Consider the following 19192-nt stretch of genomic DNA (forward strand, 5'->3'; position numbering starts at 1 on the left):
ATTCCCCACATCACAACATTTTCCCTTTCACATCCACTCTATCAAAGAGAATCTGCCCAATCACATAACAGCAGAATAGTAAAGTCTCTAAGTTAAAGCTACCACTCAGCCCTTCCTTTATTGCATTATAAACCTTTAAAAATAACATATAAAACAGAACTACCACCGTTAGTGCAATAAATTATGACAAAGCATAAAGAGGAACCAAACATTTGAGCTTTGCGGCAATACCCAAGGCACAGTTGAGCGGATTTTCATGAGCTTTTAAAAATGAGGAAAGGAGATGTGAAAGGCTTTGGGAATGTGATTGCAGAATGGTGAGGATTCGACTTTGATGGTGCACTAGGATGCCTGGTGAGAATCGGTGTGCAAATTTGTGTAGAGAGCAATTTGACCAGTGTGATAGGAACGCCAAAACTACTCAGCTGGTCAAGAAGCACGTACGGAGAGAAATTCAGAGTTCAGGTCAATGACCTTTCATCGGAAAGGTCTATTTTATTACAAATGTCAAGCTTGGATTTGACAAAGGAATGTGTTAAAAATTCAAATAAAAAAACACAAATGTACTCAAACTAACCCTGTCCCATTTAAATCCTGTCCATCCCACCCAATGTCATGAGGCTCCTCAACCTCGTGTACACCTTCTCCCCAGTTATTAGAATCAATCACACTCTGTGACTCTATTACCTTACACTTTACGACAGTAACACTACAATGCCAGATGTATGTAACAGGGCTGATCAATTAAACAACAAATCCCAAATATCTTGTCATGCACACTAGTCGCCTGCTGCAAAAGTGAATCACTCACCCTTTAAGGCTACAGCGTCTTATTATCAAATAAATACTGGATTCGGTCAATTAGAATCTAATTACTCTTTAGGTTGTGAAAGTGACAATCCAGGATAAATTCCCGGCTTTCTCTCTCCAACACTGAAAGCTACAGACATTGATTTTGGCATCACGGAGGGAGGTGTTTTCAGTTTGCTATGGAGGGATTTCCTTGCACATCCGAAATAAATGAATTGGCTACTTCACACTTCTGTTTTCAGAAGTGTGAATAGACATTGTAGAGCATTGGAAGTATTATTTTCTGGCAAATATAAATGTGGAGGAAGCAAAATATAAATAAGTCGAACATTGAAGTTAATATTTAAAATCTCAATGGCTTGAAGCATAGAACATAGAACAGTACAGCACAGAACAGGCCCTTCGGCTCTCAATGTTGTGCCGAGCAATGATCACCCTACTCAAACCCACGTATCCACCCTATACCCGTAACCCAACAACCCCCCCCCCCCCTTACCTTACTTTTTAGGACACTACGGGCAATTTAGCCTGGCCAATCAACCTAACCCGCACATCTTTGGACTGTGGGAGGAAACCGGAGCACCTGGTGGAAACCCACGCACACACGGGGAGGACGTGCAGACTCCACACAGACAGTGACCCAGCCGGGAATCGAACCTGGGACCCTGGAGCTGTGAAGCATTTATGCTAACCACCATGCTACCGTGCTGCCCTAAAGCAGTTTGCTCATTGTAATGTAAGTTTCCCAGGCAACCTGAATAGCAAAGACAGATGTAATATACCCACTTGACCAGAGCAAAAGAGGGAAATAATCATTAGGTTGCATTGGCAGATGTATAAGGTTCAAATTAAGAAGCTGTTATGCGGTTGTGTAACACATTGGCCATACTGCATCTTGAGTAATGGGTGTAGCTTTAGTTAGCAAATTGTAGGAAAGATATTCCTGAAGTGGATTCCGATGTGACCAAGAGGTTCATTGAGCCTCCAGTACACAAACTGCATATTCAATGTTACTGGTCGATGCCAGCATTTAACGGTAGCACAGTGGTTATCACTGTTGCTTCACAACATCAGGGACCCGGGTTCGATTCCCGGCTTGGGTCACTGTCTGTGCGAAGTCTGCACATTCTCCCAGTGTCTGCGTGGGTTTCCTCCGGGTGCTCTGGTTTCCTCCCACAAGTCCCCAAAGAGGTGCTTGTTAGGTGAATTGGACATTCTGAATTCTCCCTCTGTGTACCCGAATAGGCGCCGGAATGGGGTGACTAGGGAATTTTCACAGTAACTTCATTGCAGTGTTAATGTAAGCCTACTTGTGACACTAATGAAGATTATTAATAAAGATTATTATTTAAGCTTCCTCTTATCCCTCTCCCTTATCCAAATATGTTTCTGTTCCTTTCTCCCTCATGTTCTTCTCTCTCCTCCTCTTAAACGTCTCTAATGTAATTAATCTCAAACACACCTTGCAATACCACATTCCACATTCTTCACACTCTTTGGATCAAGAATGTTTCCTTGATGTGAGCAATAAGAATTTTGCTGGGTGTCAGGAATTTGAGAAAAGGAGTTCTGGAATTTAGGTTGATTTTCTTTTGGAGAAGGTTATTGGAGGAACTGACAAAGCTGAACCAGGTGAAGTTTTACGGTGGATGTTTCATATGCAGAAAACATCATTTAAAAATAACTAGATTAGGAGTGTGAATGGAGGACAGGGAGAAGATCATCTTTTTACGGCTAATACATTTATGGAATAAATGAAGAGTGAAGCTTGCATTAGCAGATGTTCCAAATGAGTTCAAAAACAATTGGATGTTTCTGGAGGGAGTGCATTGAGAGGTCTGTCAAAAATAAGTCATTTCTGGATTATTTTAATGCTCAAAGTAACTTTGTGAGACATATGAGCATCTGAATATTTAGAAATTTATTGTTTGGACTGTGACGTTATATTTAACTCCAGAATTGCTTTCGCCGATGATTATCCATTGCTGAAACTGGAATGAGACTTTCTCTGTCAACCTTTGAACTCTGGTATGATACATCTGAAGAGTGGTAGACCTCAAACATTGTGTTTCCTTTTTACATTCACTAATTAATGTGTGAAGTTGCAGAATTGTTTATGGCCTACAGGTTTCCAGGCAGCAGCTCAACATTCATTACTTTGGGCAATGGGGCAGCTCAGTGGTTAGCACTGTTGCTTCACGGCTCCAGGGTTCGATTCCCGGCTTGGGTCACTGTCTGTGTGGAGTCTGTACGTTCTCCCTGTGCCTGCGTGGGTTTCCTCCAGGTGCTCCGGTTTCCTCCCACAAGTCCCGAAAGACATGCTTATTAGGTGAATTGGACATTCTAAATTCTCTCTCTGTGTCCCCGAACAGGTGGCGGAATGTGACGACCAGGGGATTTTCACAGGAACTTCATTGCAGTGTTAATGTATAAACGCTTTCCATTCTTCAGAACAGTCGCGTTGCGTTGTATTTTCAAATGAAGTTTCATTCACGTTGCTTAAAAGAATCAAAGTCCTTGCTGCACATTAAATTAAATCGAAGGGGATCTCTTATTATTCATAATTACGAAGTAATTTCCCTAGCCTCTGGTGAGTTTTTTTTATGAAACTGTCTTTTGATTTTAATTACAGAATTCCCTTGTCGAATTTCAGGAAGTCTGCAAGGAGTCCACAAGTTGGAGCTGATGGCATCATCCAGAATATCCCATCAGTGGGCCCAATCATATAAGTGAATCAAGACCATTTATGGTTGAGTTAAGTTTCTGTTGATTTTTAATATAGATTACGAGAGGTCAGAAACAGCTAACATGCTCACTACCTGGCCCCACAAAGCAGTTAACACTTCTATCATGTTAATATGAATTTTCCATCTTCCATATTAAGTATCTTCGTGACTCTGCCTTTGTTTATAGTCTGCATTTACAATTATGTTGTTCATTTAATTAAAATCTATTGTCACATTAAATCCACTGAACTCTCATAACTGCATCAAACTCAACTACGTCTGATTACCCAGGTCTATTTAGCAACACATGGGGTGACACAGTGGTTAGGGAACCATGGTGGCACAGTGGTTAGCACTGTTCCCTCACAGCGCCAGGAACCTAGGTTCGTTTCTGGCCTTAGGTCACTATCTGTGTGGAGTCTGCACATCCTCCCCGTGTGTGCGTGGGTTTCCTCTGGGTGCTCCGGTTTCCTCCCCCAGTCCAAGGTTGAGCAGGTTAGGTGGATTGGCCATGATAAATGTGCAGATTGCAGAGATAGTGCAGGGGAGTGGGCCTAGATAGAGTGCTCTTTCTGAGGGTTGGTACAGATTCAATGGCCTGAATGGCCTCTTTCTGCACTGTAGGGATTCTATAGAGTAAAAGGTCAAAGTATTGCTAAATTCTACACACTTAAACCAGTCACTGAGTACAGCTGTCCACACACCAGAACCATGGCATTTACAGAATGGAAATAAGCCATTCACCCCAAAAGGATACTGCCAGGAAAATAGTCAGAAAGTATTTCACTCAAAGTATTTCTTCCATTCTCCACTTGTAGGTGAAAAATTAACATTAAATAAAGCAGAACATTAAAAATACCCTGGGCGGGATTCTCCAATCCAGCGGCAGAGTGTCCAGCGTAGCGTTTTACGACGGCGTGAACGGGCTGCTCCCACAGCTAACTCTGGCCCCGGCCCGCGGGATCCGTGCATGCGCAGTGGCGCCGGCGCCAACCAGGACCTCGCAGTGGCTTCCTTCAACACGCCGGCATGGCACAGGGCTGCAGGGCTGCAGGGGCCGGCATGTAGGAAAGAAGCCCCCCCAGCCACAGAGGCCGGATTATCTGTTTTTTGTGATGTTGTTTGAGGGATAAATATTGGCCAAGACACCAGGGCTCACCTGCTCTTTGAGATTGTGCTGCGTGTATTTTAAATCAATACAGAACATAGAACATACAGCGCAGAAGGAGGCCATTCGGCCCGTGAAGTCTGCACCGAACCACTTAAGCCCTCACTTCCACCCTATCTCCATAACCCAATAACACCTCCTATCCTTTTTTGGACACTAAGGGCAATTTAGCATGGCCAATCCACCTAACCTGCATGTCTTTCGACTGAGGGAGGAAACCGGAGCATCCGAAAGAAACCCACGCAGACTTGGGGAGAACGTGCAGACTCCACACAGTCAGTGACCCAGCGGGGAATCGAACCTGGAACCCTGGCATTGTGAAGCCACAGTGCTATCCACTTGTGCTACCGTGCTGCCCTCATCAGATATGATGGTAGGATATCTGTTCTTGATACCCTTCTCCTGTTGCCTCACTGTATCACAGAACAAGCATTTACCGGCATGTGGAAAAGAGACAGTGTATCTAACGTCAAACTGAGATTAAGATGTCATCCATTTTGAACACTCAAAATGATATGTTCACCATGGGCAATCAGTTCCAAATCATAGACAACTCTTCTGTGGGATCACATCAACTGGGAACAAGATTTTCATCACTATGTAAAAGGATTGGAACTCAGAAACCAGGAATTAAACCCACTCTGGCCTTTAACCATTTCATTTTAAAAAGACATCATACAGATTCCATTTTGAACCTTTTCCCTTTAATCTTTTACTGCAACAATGTTTTAGCATTTGGAAAATACAAGTCATTTCTTAATGCCCTTTTCACACATCTGATCAACCCCAAGCCACATTTACCCTCCCTTCAATTCAATCCCTACCCAGCACCTTGATGAAAATGGGGGGGGGGCATTCTGGAATTGAATTTGCTCTGGTTTCTCTGGCCAAAGTGCAGTCCCAGCTCTGACACCCTACCGTAAACACTGACCCAGCAGACACCCCCAGACAACAGACACTGACCCAGCAGACACCCCCAGACAGCAGACACTGTCTCAACAGACACCCCAGACAGCAGACACCCCAGACAGCAGGTACTGTCCCAGCAGACACCCCAGACAGCAGACATTGTCCCAGCAGACACCCCAGACAGCAGGTACTGTCCCAGCAGACACCCCAGACAGCAGACATTGTCCCAGCAGATACCCCAGACAGCAGGTACTGTCCCAGCAGACACCCCAGACAGCAGACACTGTCCCAGCAGACACCCCAGACAGCAGACACTGTCCCAGCAGACACCCCAGACAGCAGGCACTGTCCCAGCAGACACCCCAGACAGCAGGCACTGTCCCAGCAGACACCCCAGACAGCAGGCACTGTCCCAGCAGACACCCCAGACAGCAGGTACTGTCCCAGCAGACACCCCAGACAGCAGGCACTGTCCCAGCAGATACCCCAGACAGCAGGCACTGTCCCAGCAGACACCCCAGACAGCAGACACTAACCCACACAGCAGGCACTAACCCAGTAGACATCCCCTGACAGGAGACACTGTCCCAGCAGACACCCCCCCCAGACAGCAGGCACTGTCCCAGCAGATACCCCAGACAGCAGGCACTGTCCCAGCAGATACCCCAGACAGCAGGCACTGTCCCAGCAGATACCCCAGACAGCAGGCACTGTCCCAGCAGATACCCCAGACAGCAGGCACTGTCCCAGCAGACACCCCAGACAGCAGGCACTGTCCCAGCAGATACCCCAGATAGCAGGCACTGTCCCAGCAGATACCCCAGACAGCAGGCACTGTCCCAGCAGACACCCCAGACAGCAGGCACTGTCCCAGCAGATACCCCAGACAGCAGGCACTGTCCCAGCAGATACCCCAGACAGCAGGCACTGTCCCAGCAGATACCCCAGACAGCAGACACTGTCCCAGCAGACACCCCAGACAGCAAGCACTAACCCAGCAGACACTTACCCAGTTGCTGTTCCTCGCTGTCGGCGGGATTGCTGCTCCCTGGCGGGGGGGTGGCCGGGTACAGGGACTGGGAGCTCCTCCTGCGGAGAATTCTGCTGATGGTGTCCCCGGGCCGGGACTTCCTCATGGCGGAGAGGCTCCCACAGCTCCTCCACTCCCTCCCTCCCTCACTCCGCCTCACTCACTCCCTCCGCCTCCCTCCCTCACTCACTCACTCCGCTCCTCGCAGGGATCCGCACTGTCTCTGTGTCTCCCTCTCCCTCTCTCTCTCTGTCTCCCTCTCTGTCTCTGTCTCTGTCACCCTCTCCCTCTCTCTCTCTGTCTCCCTCCCTCTCTGTCTATCTCCCTCTCTCTCTCTGTCCCTCTCTCTCTGTCACCCTCTCTGTCTGTCTCCCTCTCTCTGTCTCTCCCTCTCTGTCTCTCTCTCTCTCTGTCACCCTCTCTGTCTCTGTCTGTGTCCCTCTCTCTGTCTCCCTCTCTGTCTCTCTCTGTCTCCCTCTCTGTCTCTGTCTGTCTGTCTCCCTCTCTGTGTCTCCGCCCAGCCGGCCGATCCGCAGTTACCAGGGAAACGGCGCCGTGTCCGCATTCCGCGGGGGGCGAGACTCCCGCCCGCCGCCAATGTGAGAATTGAGAATCCCCAGCGAGATTCCCGACAGGGAGAGGGAGAAATCCCAATCCTCCCTCAGACTGGCGGGAGTGGGAATGGGGAGGGAGTGGGAATGGTGTGGGAATGGGGAGGGAGTGGGAATGGGGTGGGAATGGGGAGGGAGTGGGAATGGTACGGGAGTGGGAATGGGGCTGGGGTGGGAATGGGGAGGGAGTGGGAATGGGGCTGGGGTGGGAATGGGAATGGGACAGGAGTGGGGAAGGGGGCTGGGGTGGGAATGGGGAGGGATTGGGAATGGGGAGGGAGTGGGAATGGGGAGGGAGTGGGAATGGGGAGGGAGTGGGAATGGGGAGGGAGTGGGAATGGGGTGGGAATGGGGAGGGAGTGGGAATGGGGTGGGAGTGGGAATGGGGAGGGAATGGGACAGGAGTGGGAATGGGGAGGGAGTGGGAATGGGGAGGGAATGGGACGGGAGTGGGAATGGGGAGGGAGTGGGAATGGGGAGGGAGTGGGAATGGGGCAGGAGTGGGAATGGGACGGGAGTGGGAATGGGGAGGGGGAGGGAGTGGGAATGGGGATGGGAGTGGGAATAGGGAGGGAATGGGACGGGAGTGGGGATGGGAATGGGGAGGGTGTGGGAATGGGGAGGGAGTGGGAATGGGATGGGTGGGAATGGGACGGGAGTGCGAATGGGGAGGGAGTGGGAATGGGGAGGGAGTGGGAATGGGGCTGGGGCGGGAATGGGGAGGGAGTGGGAATGGGACAGGAGTGGGAATGGGGAGGGAGTGGGAATGGACAGGAGTGGGAATGGGGAGGGAGTGGGAATGGGACGGGAGTGCGAATGGGGAGGAAGTGGGAATGGGGCTGGGGTGGGAGTGGGAATGGGACAAGAGTGGGAATGGGGAGGGAGTGGGAATTTGACAGGAGTGGGAATGGGGAGGGAATGGGAATGGGGAGGGAGTGGGAATTTGACGGGAGTGGGAATGGGAGGGAGTGGGAATGGGGAGAGAGTGGGAATGGGGAGGGAGTGGGAATGGGGCTGGGGTGGGAATGGGGAGGGAGTGGGAATGGGGCGGGAATGGGAATGGGTCGGGAGTGGGAATGGAGTGGAAGTGGGAATGGGGAGGGAGTGGGAATGAGGCTGGGGCAGGAGTGGGAATGGGACGGGAGTGTGAATGGGGCTGGGGTGGGAGTGGGAATGGGGAGGGAGTGGGAATGGGACGGGAGTGGGAATGGGGAGGGAGTGGGAATGGGACGGGAGTGGCAATGGGGCTGGGGTGGGAGTGGGAATGGGACAGGAGTGGGAATGGGGAGGGAGTGGGAATGGGGAGGGAGTGGGAATGGGATGGGATTGGGAATGGGGAGGGAGTGGGAATTTGACGGGAGTGGGAATGGGGAGGGATTGGGAATGGAGATGGAGTGGGAATGGGGAGGGAGTGGGAATGAGATGGGTGGGAATGGGGAGGGAGTGGGGATGGGAGTGGGAATGGGATGGGAGTGGGAATGGGACGGGATTGGGAATGGGGAGGGAGTGGGAATGGGGAGGGAGTGGGAATGGGATGGGTGGGAATGGGGAGGGAGTGGGAATGGGACGGGAGTGAGAATGGGAATGGGGAGGGAGTGGGAATGGGACGGGAGTGGGATTGGGAATGGGGAGGGAGTGGGAATGGGACGGGAGTGGGAATGGGGAGGGAGTGGGAATAGGACGGGAGTGGGAATGGGGCTGGGGTGGGAGTGGGAATGGAACAGGAGTGGGAATGGGGAGGGAGTGGGGATGGGATTGGGAATGGGGAGGGAGTGGGAATTTGACGGGAGTGGGAATGGGGAGGGATTGGGAATGGGGAGGGAGTGGGAATGGGGAGGGAGTGGGAATGGGATGGGTGGGAATGGGGAGGGAGTGGGAATGGGACGGGAGTGGGAATGGGGAGGGAGTGGGAATGGGATGGGAGTGGGAATGGGGAGGGAGTGGGAATGGGACGGGATTGGGAATGGGGAGGGAGTGGGAATTTGACGGGAGTGGGAATGGGGAGGGAGTGGGAATGGGACAGGAGTGGGAATGGGACAGGAGTGGAAATGGGGCTGGGGTGGGAATGGGGAGGGAGTGGGAATGGGGCTGGGGTGGGATTGGGAATGTGGAGAAACTAATTCAGCAGGGGCATGGGAACCTGGATTGTAGTTTTGGGGTACGGGAGATTGAGAGTAGAGAGGTCAGGAGCACAGATTTGACTTCGCAGGAGGGCGCCAGTGTTCAGGTAGGTGGTTTTGAAGTGTGTCTACTTCAATGCCAGGAGTATACGAAATAAGGTAGGGGAACTGGCAGCATGGGTTGGTACCTGGGACTTCGACGTTGTGGCCATTTCAGAGACATGGATAGAGCAGGGACAGGAATGGTTGTTGCAGGTTCCGGGGTTTAGGTGTTTTAGTAAGGTCAGAGAAGGGGGCAAAAGAGGGGGAGGTGTGGCGCTGCTAGTCAAGGACAGTATTACGGTGGCGGAAAGGATGCTAGATGGGGACTCTTCTTCTGAGGTAGTATGGGCTGAGGTTAGAAACAGGAAAGGAGAGGTCACCCTGTTGGGAGTTTTCTATAGGCCACCTAATAGTTCTAGGGATGTAGAGGAAAGGATGGCGAAGATGATTCTGGAAAAGAGCGAAAGTAACAGGGTAGTTGTTATGGGAGACTTTAACTTTCCAAATATTGACTGGAAAAGATATAGTTCGAGTACATTAGATGGGTCGTTCTTTGTACAATGTGTGCAGGAGGGTTTCCTGACACAATATGTTGACAGGCCAACAAGAGGCGAGGCCACATTGGATTTGGTTTTGGGTAATGAACCAGGCCAGGTGTTAGATCTGGAGGTAGGTGAGCACTTTGGAAACAGTGACGACAATTCGGTGACCTTTACGTTAGTGATGGAAAGGGATAAGTATACCCCGCAGGGCAAGAGTTATAGCTGGGGGAAGGGCAATTATGATGCCATTAGACATGACTTAGGATGTGTTGGTTGGAGAAGTAGGCTGCAAGGGTTGGGCACACTGGATATGTGGAGCTTGTTCAAGGAACAGCTATTGCATGTTCTTGATAAGTACGTATCAGTCAGGCAGGGAGGAAGGGGTCGAGCGAGGGAACCGTGGTTTACCAAAGAAGTGGAATCTCTTGTTAAGAGGAAGAAGGAGGCCTATGTGAAGGTGAGGCATGAAGTTTCAGTTGGGGCGCTTGATAGTTACAAGGAAGCGAGGAAGGATCTAAAGAGAGAGCTGAGACGAGCAAGGAGGGGACATGAGAAGTCTTTGGCAGGTAGGATCAAGGAAAACCCAAAAGCTTTCTATAGGTATGTCAGGAATAAAAGAATGACTAGGGTAAGAGTAGGGCCAGTCAAGGACAGTGGTGGGAAGTTCTGTGTGGAGGCTGAGGAGATAAGCGAGATACTAAATGAATACTTTTCGTCAGTATTCACTCAAGAAAAAGATAATATTGTAGAGGAGAATGCTGAGACCCAGGCTATTAGAATAGATGGCATTGAGGTGCGTAGGGAAGAAGTGTTGGCAATTCTGGACAAGGTGAAAATAGATAAGTCCCCGGGGCCGGATGGGATTTATCCTAGGATTCTCTGGGAAGCCAGGGAAGAGATTGCTGAGCCTTTGGCTTTGATTTTTAGGTCATCATTGGCTACAGGAATAGTGCCAGAGGACTGGAGGATTACAAATGTGGTCCCTTTGTTCAAGAAGGGGAGTAGAGATAACCCCGGTAACTATAGGCCAGTGAGCCTAACGTCTGTGGTGGGTAAGGTCTTGGAGAGGATTATAAAAGATACGATTTATAATCATCTAGATATGAATAATATGATTAGGGATAGTCAGCATGGTTTTGTGAAGGGTAGGTCATGCCTCACAAACCTTATCGAGTTCTTTGAGAAGGTGACTGAACAGGTAGATGAGGGTAGAGCAGTTGATGTGGTGTATATGGATTTCAGTAAAGCGTTTGATAAGGTTCCCCACGGTCGGCTATTGCAGAAAATACGGAGGCTGGGGATTGAGGGTGATTTAGAGATGTGGATCAGAAATTGGCTAGTTGAAAGAAGACAGAGAGTGGTAGTTGATGGGAAATGTTCAGAATGGAGTTCAGTTACGAGTGGCGTACCACAAGGGTCTGTTCTGGGGCCGTTGCTGTTTGTCATTTTTATAAATGACCTAGAGGAGGGCGCAGAAGGATGGGTGAGTAAATTTGCAGACGACACTAAAGTCGGTGGAGTTGTAGACAGTGCGGAAGAATGTTGCAGGTTACAGAGGGACATAGATAAGCTGCAGAGCTGGGCTGAGAGGTGGCAAATGGAGTTTAATGTAGAGAAGTGTGAGGTGATTCACTTTGGAAAGAATAACAGGAATGCGGAATATTTGGCTAATGGTAAAATTCTTGGTAGTGTGGATGAGCAGAGGGATCTCGGTGTCCATGTACATAGATCCCTGAAAGTTGCCACCCAGGTTGATAGGGTTGTGAAGAAGGCCTATGGTGTGTTGGCCTTTATTGGTAGAGGGATTGAGTTCCGGAGCCATGAGGTCATGTTGCAGTTGTACAAAACTCTAGTACGGCCGCATTTGGAGTATTGCGTACAGTTCTGGTCGCCTCATTATAGGAAGGACGTGGAAGCTTTGGAACGGGTGCAGAGGAGATTTACCAGGATGTTGCCTGGTATGGAGGGAAAATCTTATGAGGAAAGGCTGATGGACTTGAGGTTGTTTTCGTTAGAGAGAAGAAGGTTAAGAGGTGACTTAATAGAGGCATACAAAATGATCAGAGGGTTAGATAGGGTGGACAGCGAGAGCCTTCTCCCGCGGATGGAGGTGGCTAGCACGAGGGGACATAGCCTTAAATTGAGGGGTAATAGATATAGGACAGAGGTCAGAGGTGGGTTTTTTACGCAAAGAGTGGTGAGGCCGTGGAATGCCCTACCTGCAACAGTAGTGAACTCGCCAACATTGAGGGCATTAAAAATTTATTGGATAAGCATATGGATGATAAGGGCATAGTGTAGGTTAGATGGCCTTTAGTTTTTTTTCCATGTCGGTGCAACATCGAGGGCCGAAGGGCCTGTACTGCGCTGTATCGTTCTATGTTCTATGTTCTAAGTGGGAATGGGGAGGGAGTGGGAATGGGACGGGAGTGGGAATGGGGAGTGAGTGGGAATGGGGAGGGTGTGGGAATGGGGAGGGAGTGGGAATGGGCGGGATTGGGAATGGGGAGGGAGTGGGAATGGGGAGGGAGTGGGAATGGGGAGGGAGTGGGAATGGGACGGGAGTGGGAATGGGGAGGGAGTGGGGATGGGATTGGGGATGGGATGGGGATGGGTGGGATTGAGAATGGGGAAGGAGGGGGAATGGGACGGGATTGGGAATGGGGAGGGAGTGGAAGTGGGAATGGGGCGGGAGTGGGAATGGGACGGGAGTGGGATTGGGAATGGGGAGGAAGTGGGAATGGGACGGGAGTGGGAATGGGGAGGGAGTGGGAATAGGACGGGAGTGGGAATGGGGAGGGATTGGGAATGGGGAGGGAATGGGAATGGGGAGGGAGTGGGAATGGGATGGGTGGAAATGGGGAGGGAGTGGGAATGGGGAGGGAGTGGGAATGGGACGGGAGTGGGAATGGGGAGGGAGTGGGAATGGGACGGGAGTGGGATTGGGAATGGGGAGGGAGTGGGAATGGGACGGGATTGGGAATGGGGGGGGAGTGGGAATGGGACGGTAGAGGGAATGGGGAGAGAGTGGGAATGGGGAGGGAGTGGGAATGGGACAGGATTGGGAATGGGACGGGAGTGGGAATGGGACAGGAGTGGGAATGGGAAGGGAGTGGGAATGGGACAGGAGTGGGAATGGGAAGGGAGTGGGAATGGGACGGGTGGGAATGGGGCTGGGGTGGGAATGGGGAGGGAGTGGGAATGGGGCTGGGGTGGGATTGGGAATGTGGAGGAAGTGGGAATGGGGAGGGAGTGGGAATGGGACGGGAGTGGGAATGGGGAGGGAGTGGGAATGGGGAGGGTGTGGGAATGGGGAGGGAGTGGGAATGGGACGGGATTGGGAATGGGGAGGGAGAGGGAATGGGGAGGGAGTGGGAATGGGACGGGAGTGGGAATGGGGAGGGAGTGGGGATGGGATTGGGGATGGGATGGGGATGGGTGGGATTGGGAATGGGGAAGGAGTGGGAATGGGACGGGATTGGGAATGGGGAGGGAGTGGAAGTGGGAATGGGGCGGGAGTGGGAATGGGACGGGATTGGGAATGGAGTGGAAGTGGGAATGGGGATGGAGTGGGAATGGGCTGGGGTGGGAATGGGGAAGGAGTGGGAATGGGACGGGATTGGGAATGGGGAGGGAGTGGGAATGGGGCGAGATGGGAAATGGGTCAGGAGTGGGAATGGGGAGGGAGTGGGAATGGGGAGGGAGTGGGAATGGGAAGGGAGTGGGAGTGGGAATGGGGAGGGAGTGGGAATGGGGAGGGAGTGGGAATGGGGAGGGAGTGGGAATGGGATGGGTGGGAATGGGGAGGTAGTGGGAATGGGACGGGAGTGGGAATGGGGAGGGAGTGGGAATGGGACGGGAGTGGGATTGTGAATGGGGAGGGAGTGGGAATGGGGAGGGAGTGGGAATTTGACGGGAGTGGGAATGAGGAGGGAGTGGGAATGGGATGGGTGGGAATGGGGAGGGAGTGGGAATGGGGAGGGAGTGGGAATGGGACAGGATTGGGAATGGGACGGGGGTGGGAATGGGGAGGGAGTGGAAATGGGACAGGAGTGGGAATGGGACAGGAGTGGGAATGGGAAGGGAGTGGGAATGGGACGGGAGTGGGAATGGAGCTGGGGTGGGAGTGGGAATGGGAAAGGAGTGGGAATGGGGAGGAGTGGGAATGGGGCTGGGGTGGGATTGGGAATGTGGAGGAAGTGGGAATGGGGAGGGAGTGGGAATGGGACGGGATTGGGAATGGGGAGGGAGTGGGAATGGGGAGGGAGTGGGAATGGGGAGGGTGTGGGAGTGGGGATGGGACGGGATTGGGAATGGGGAGGGAGTGGGAATGGGGAGGGAGTGGGAATGGGGAGGGAGTGGGAATGGGACGGGAGTGGGAATGGGGAGGGAGTGGGAGTGGGAATGGGGAGGGAGTGGGGATGGGATTGGGGATGGGATGGGGATGTGTGGGATTGGGAATGGGGAAGGAGTGGGAATGGGACGGGATTGGGAATGGGGAGGGAGTGGAAGTGGGAATGGGGCGGGAGTAGGAATGGGACGGGATTGGGAATGGAGTGGAAGTGGGAATGGGGAAGGAGTGGGAATGGGCTGGGGTGGGAATGGGGAGGGAGTGGGAATGGGACGGGATTGGGAATGGGGAGGGAGTGGGAATAGGGAGGGAGTGGGAATGGGGCGAGATGGGAAATGGGTCGGGAGTGGGAATGGGGAGGGAGTGGGAGTGGGAATGGGGAGGGAGTGGGAATGGGGAGGGAGTGGGAATGGGGAGGGAGTGGGAGTGGGAATTGGGAGGGAGTGGGAATGGGGAGGGAGTGGGAGTGGGAATGGGGAGGGAGTGGGAATGGGACAGGATTGCGAATGGTACGGGATGGGAAATGGGACAGGATGGGGAATGGGGTGGGAGTGGGAGTGGGATGGGAGTGGGAATGGGACACGATTGTTAATGGTATGGGATGGGAAATGGGACAGGATGGGGAATGGGGTGGGAATGGGACGGAATGGGGAATGGGGTGGGAGTGGGAATGAGAAGGGGGTGGGATGGGGTGGGAGTGGGAATGGGGTGGGATGGGGAATGGGTCGGGAGTAGGAATATGGCAGGAATGGGCAGGATTGGGAATGGGGCGGCATTGGGAATGGGGCGGGATTGGGAATGGGATGGGAGTGGGACGGGACTGGGAATGGGACGGGATGGGGAATGGGTCGGGAGTGGGAATGGGATGGGATGGGGAATGGGACGGGAGTGAGAATGGGGCGGGAATGGGACGGGATGGGGAATGGGACGGGATGGGGAATGGGACAAGAGTGGGAATGGGGCGGGAATGGGAATGGGACAGGAATAGGACGGGAATGGGACGGGATGGGGAATGGGACAGGATGGGGAATGGGACAGGATGGGGAATGGGGCCGGAATGGGAATGGGACAGGATTGGGAATGGAGTGGAAGTGGGAATGGGGAGGGAGTGGGAATGGGACAGGATTGTGAATGGTATGGGATGGGGAATGGGACGGGATGGGGAATGGGACAGGATTGGGAATGGGGCAGGAATGGGTATGGGGCAGGAATGGGAATGGGACAGGAATAGGATGGGAATGGGACGGGATGGAGAATGGGACAGGATTGGGAATGGAGTGGAATTGGGAATGGGGAGGGAGTGGGAATGGGACAGGATTGTGAATGGTATGGGATGGGAAATGGGACAGGATGGGGAATGGGACGGAATGGGGAATGGGGCAGGAGTGGGAATGGGGTGGGATGGGGAATGGGTCGGGAGTGGGAATGTGGCAGGAATGGGCAGGATTGGGAATGGGGCGGCATTGGGAATGGGGCGGGAATGGTAATGGGATGGGAGTGTGACGGGACTGGGAATGTGGCAAGATGGGGAATGGGTCGGGAGTGGGAATGGGACGGGAGTGAGAATGGGGCAGGAATGGGACGGGATTGGGAATGGGACGGGATTGGGACGGGATGAGGAATGGGACGGGAGTGAGAATGGGGCGGGAATGGGACGGGAGTGGGAATGGGACGGGATGGGGAATGGGACAGGATTAGGAATGGGGCAGGATTGGGAATGGGGCGGGACTGAAACCCATTCCGCAAATTGGAAAGTCAAATTGAACATTAGTCAGGGACTCATTGAAGGACATTCGGCCCATCGAGTCCGTGTGGGCTGCCACAGGTTAATGCAGCCAATCCCAATCCCATTCCCAGTCCCATTCCCAGTCACACTAACATCTCCCTCAATCCCCCCTCCAATTTCCTTAATTCATTCTGTTTCCACCACCTCCCTGGCAGTAGGTTCCGGAACCTTCCTCACATTCCACCTCCCCCCGTGCCTCGGGCACCTGCTGGGATTTTCCATTATTTCCTATTTTTATTTTGGATTTCCATTATCTGCAGTATTTTGCTTTTACTTTTCATTCCTTCGTGGGGTGAGGGTTGCCCTGCCTCCGCCAACATTTATTGCCCATCCCTATTTGCCCTTCACAAGGTAGTGGTGCGTTGCCTTCTCGAACCGCCGCAGTCCTTAAGGTGTAGGTACACCCACTGTGCTGTTAGGGAGGGAGTTTCAGGATGTTTCCCCAGCGACAGTAAAGGAACGGCCGGTATATTTCCAAGTCAGGATGGTGAGTGACTTGGAGGGGAATCTCCAGGTGGTGGGGTTCCCAGGTATCAGCCAGTTTGATTTACTTCATATGACATTGCATGTACTAGCTGCAGCAAATTGAGGCTGTGGACCTCACTGGCTACAGTGCTGAAGGCCGATACTCAAGCTGTTCCAATATAGCTATGGCAGTGGTATCTACTTGGCAATGTGAAAGATTGCCCAGACATGTCCTAAAATCAATATTACCCGAACCCACTCAATATTTAGCTTCCTGTCAATCATCAATAAAATGATCAAAAGACTCATCATTATCAGATACCTGCGCACCAGTGTTCTGTCATAACGTTTGTGTTCTCGCCATCATTGTCATATTCCAGACATGAACGCAAGTGTTGAATTGAAAAGGAGAAACAAATACAGCTTTCCGTGCTAAAGGTCGCTGCCAAATACTGAGGACCATATGGGTGTCAAGAGGAAAATTCTCAGTGGACGGTGTTAATTCTGAGACAAAGAAAAGTGGTTGTGGTTGTTGGAGGTCACACAACGCAGACTCAGAACATCACTATGCCCCGGTTAGTTCCTGCACTAACCATTATCGGTGCTTTATCAAAGAATCTTTCTCATCACCATGCATGGAGTGGGAGCATTTTCTGATGGCTCAGTATTCAGCGCCACTCACAACTTCTCCATTCCTACAAAAACGGGATCTGGGTTTGGGTGCAAAGATAACAGGTAACAACTGCACCACATATTAGCCAGGTAATTATCTCCTTGAACAAGAAAAATCCAGCCATTTGAGACACAGCGGTAAACACAGCTGTTTCACAGTACCAGGGACCCGGGTTAACACTGCTGTCCCACAGAGCCAGGGACGTGGGTTAACACTGCTGTCCCACTGTACCAGGGATCCGGGTTAACACTGCTGCCCCACAGTACCAGGGACGTGGGTTAGCACTGCTGTCTCACAGTACCAGGGGCCCTGGGTTAACACTGCTATCACACAGTACCAGGGACCCGGGTTAACATTACTGTTTCACAGTACCAGGGACCCGGGTTAACACTGTTATCTCACAGTGCCAGAGACCCAGGTTAACACTGCTGTCCCACAGGGCCAGGGATGCGGGTTAACACTGCTGTCCCACAGAGCCAGGGACGTGGGTTAACACTGCTGTCTCACAGTACCAGGGACCCGGGTTAACACTGCTGTCCCACTGTACCAGGGATCCGGGTTAACACTGCTGCCCCACAGTACCAGGGACGTGGGTTAGCACTGCTGCCCCACAGTACCAGGGACCCCGGTTAACGCTGCTGTCTCACAGTGCCAGGGACCCAGGTTAACACTGCTGCCCCACAGTACCAGGGACGTGGGTTAGCACTGCTGTCTCACAGTGCCTGGGACCCGGGTTAACACTGCTGTCCCACAGGGCCAGGGACCCGGGTTAACACTGCTGTCCCACAGTGCCAGGGACCCGGGTTAACACTGCTGTCTCACAGTGCCAGGGACCCGGGTTAACATTACTGTTTCACAGTACCAGGGACCCGGGTTAACACTGTTATCTCACAGTGCCAGGGACCCAGGTTAACACTGCTGTCCCACAGGGCCAGGGACCCAGGTTAACACTGCTGTCTCACAGGGCCAGGGATGCGGGTTAACACTGCTGTCTCACAGTGCCAGGGACCCGGGTTAACACTGCTGTCTCACAGGGCCAGGGATGCGGGTTAACACTGCTGTCCCACAGAGCCAGGGACCCAGGTTAACACTGCTGTCTCACAGGGCCAGGGATGCGGGTTAACACTGCTGTCTCACAACACCAGAGACCCGGGTTAACACTGCTGTCTCACAGCGCCAGAGACCAGGGTTAACACTGTTATCTCACAGTGCCAGGGACCCGGGTTAACACTGCTGTCTCACGGAGCCAGGGACCCGGGTTAACACTGCTGCCTCACAGCGCCAGAGACCAGGGTTAACACTGTTATCTCACAGTGCCAGGGACCCGGGTTAACACTGCTGTCTCACAGTGCCAGGGACCTGGGTTAACACTGCTGCCTCACAGAGCCAGGGTCCCGGGTTAGCACTGCTGTCTCACAGTACCAGGGACCCGGGTTAACACTGCTGTCTCACAGTGCCAGCGACCTGGGTTAACGCTGCTGTCTCACAGTGCCAGGGACCGGGTTAACACTGCTGCTTCACAGCGCCAGGGACCCGGTTAACGCTGCTGCCTCACAGTGCCAGGGACCCCCATTAGATTCCAGCCTTGGGTGTCTGTGAGGAGTTTGCATGTTCTCTCTGTGTCTGTGTGGGTTTCCTCCGGGTACTCCGCTTTTTTCCCCACAGTTCAAAGATGGGAGGGTTAGGTAGATTGGCCATTCCAAATTGCCCTTACTGTCCAAAAGTTATGTAGGATTACAGGGATAGAGTGGGGTGGATGGGGAAGTCGGCTTATGTAGGGTGCTCTTTCAGAGGATCGGTGCAGCCTTGATAGGCTCAATGGCCTCCTTCTGCACAGTACCAATTCTATGATTTATTTCCCCTTGGCCTTTATGATGAATATAAGAATTCAGTATATGAAATGAAAATCGCTTATTGTCACGAGTAGGCTTCAATGAAGTTACTGTGAAAAGCCCCTAG

At 52.3% G+C, this 19192-nt stretch overlaps 1 protein-coding gene across 1 annotated transcript in view; it reads right to left on the reverse strand.

Annotated features, from left to right (window-relative positions):
* Nucleotides 1–6793, reverse strand: part of LOC119978527 (xin actin-binding repeat-containing protein 2-like) — a 68796-nt gene extending 62003 nt beyond the window's left edge. Inside the window, exon 1 of the mRNA XM_038820235.1 lies at nt 6623–6793. Coding sequence (XP_038676163.1) covers nt 6623–6749 — 127 coding nt within the window. The 5' untranslated portion in view covers nt 6750–6793. The remainder of the gene's footprint in view (nt 1–6622) is intronic.
* Nucleotides 6794–19192: the final 12399 nt, after the last annotated feature.

The sequence above is a fragment of the Scyliorhinus canicula genome, chromosome 15 (genome assembly GCF_902713615.1).
Source record: "Scyliorhinus canicula chromosome 15, sScyCan1.1, whole genome shotgun sequence".
NCBI classification, from domain to species: Eukaryota; Metazoa; Chordata; class Chondrichthyes; order Carcharhiniformes; family Scyliorhinidae; genus Scyliorhinus; species Scyliorhinus canicula.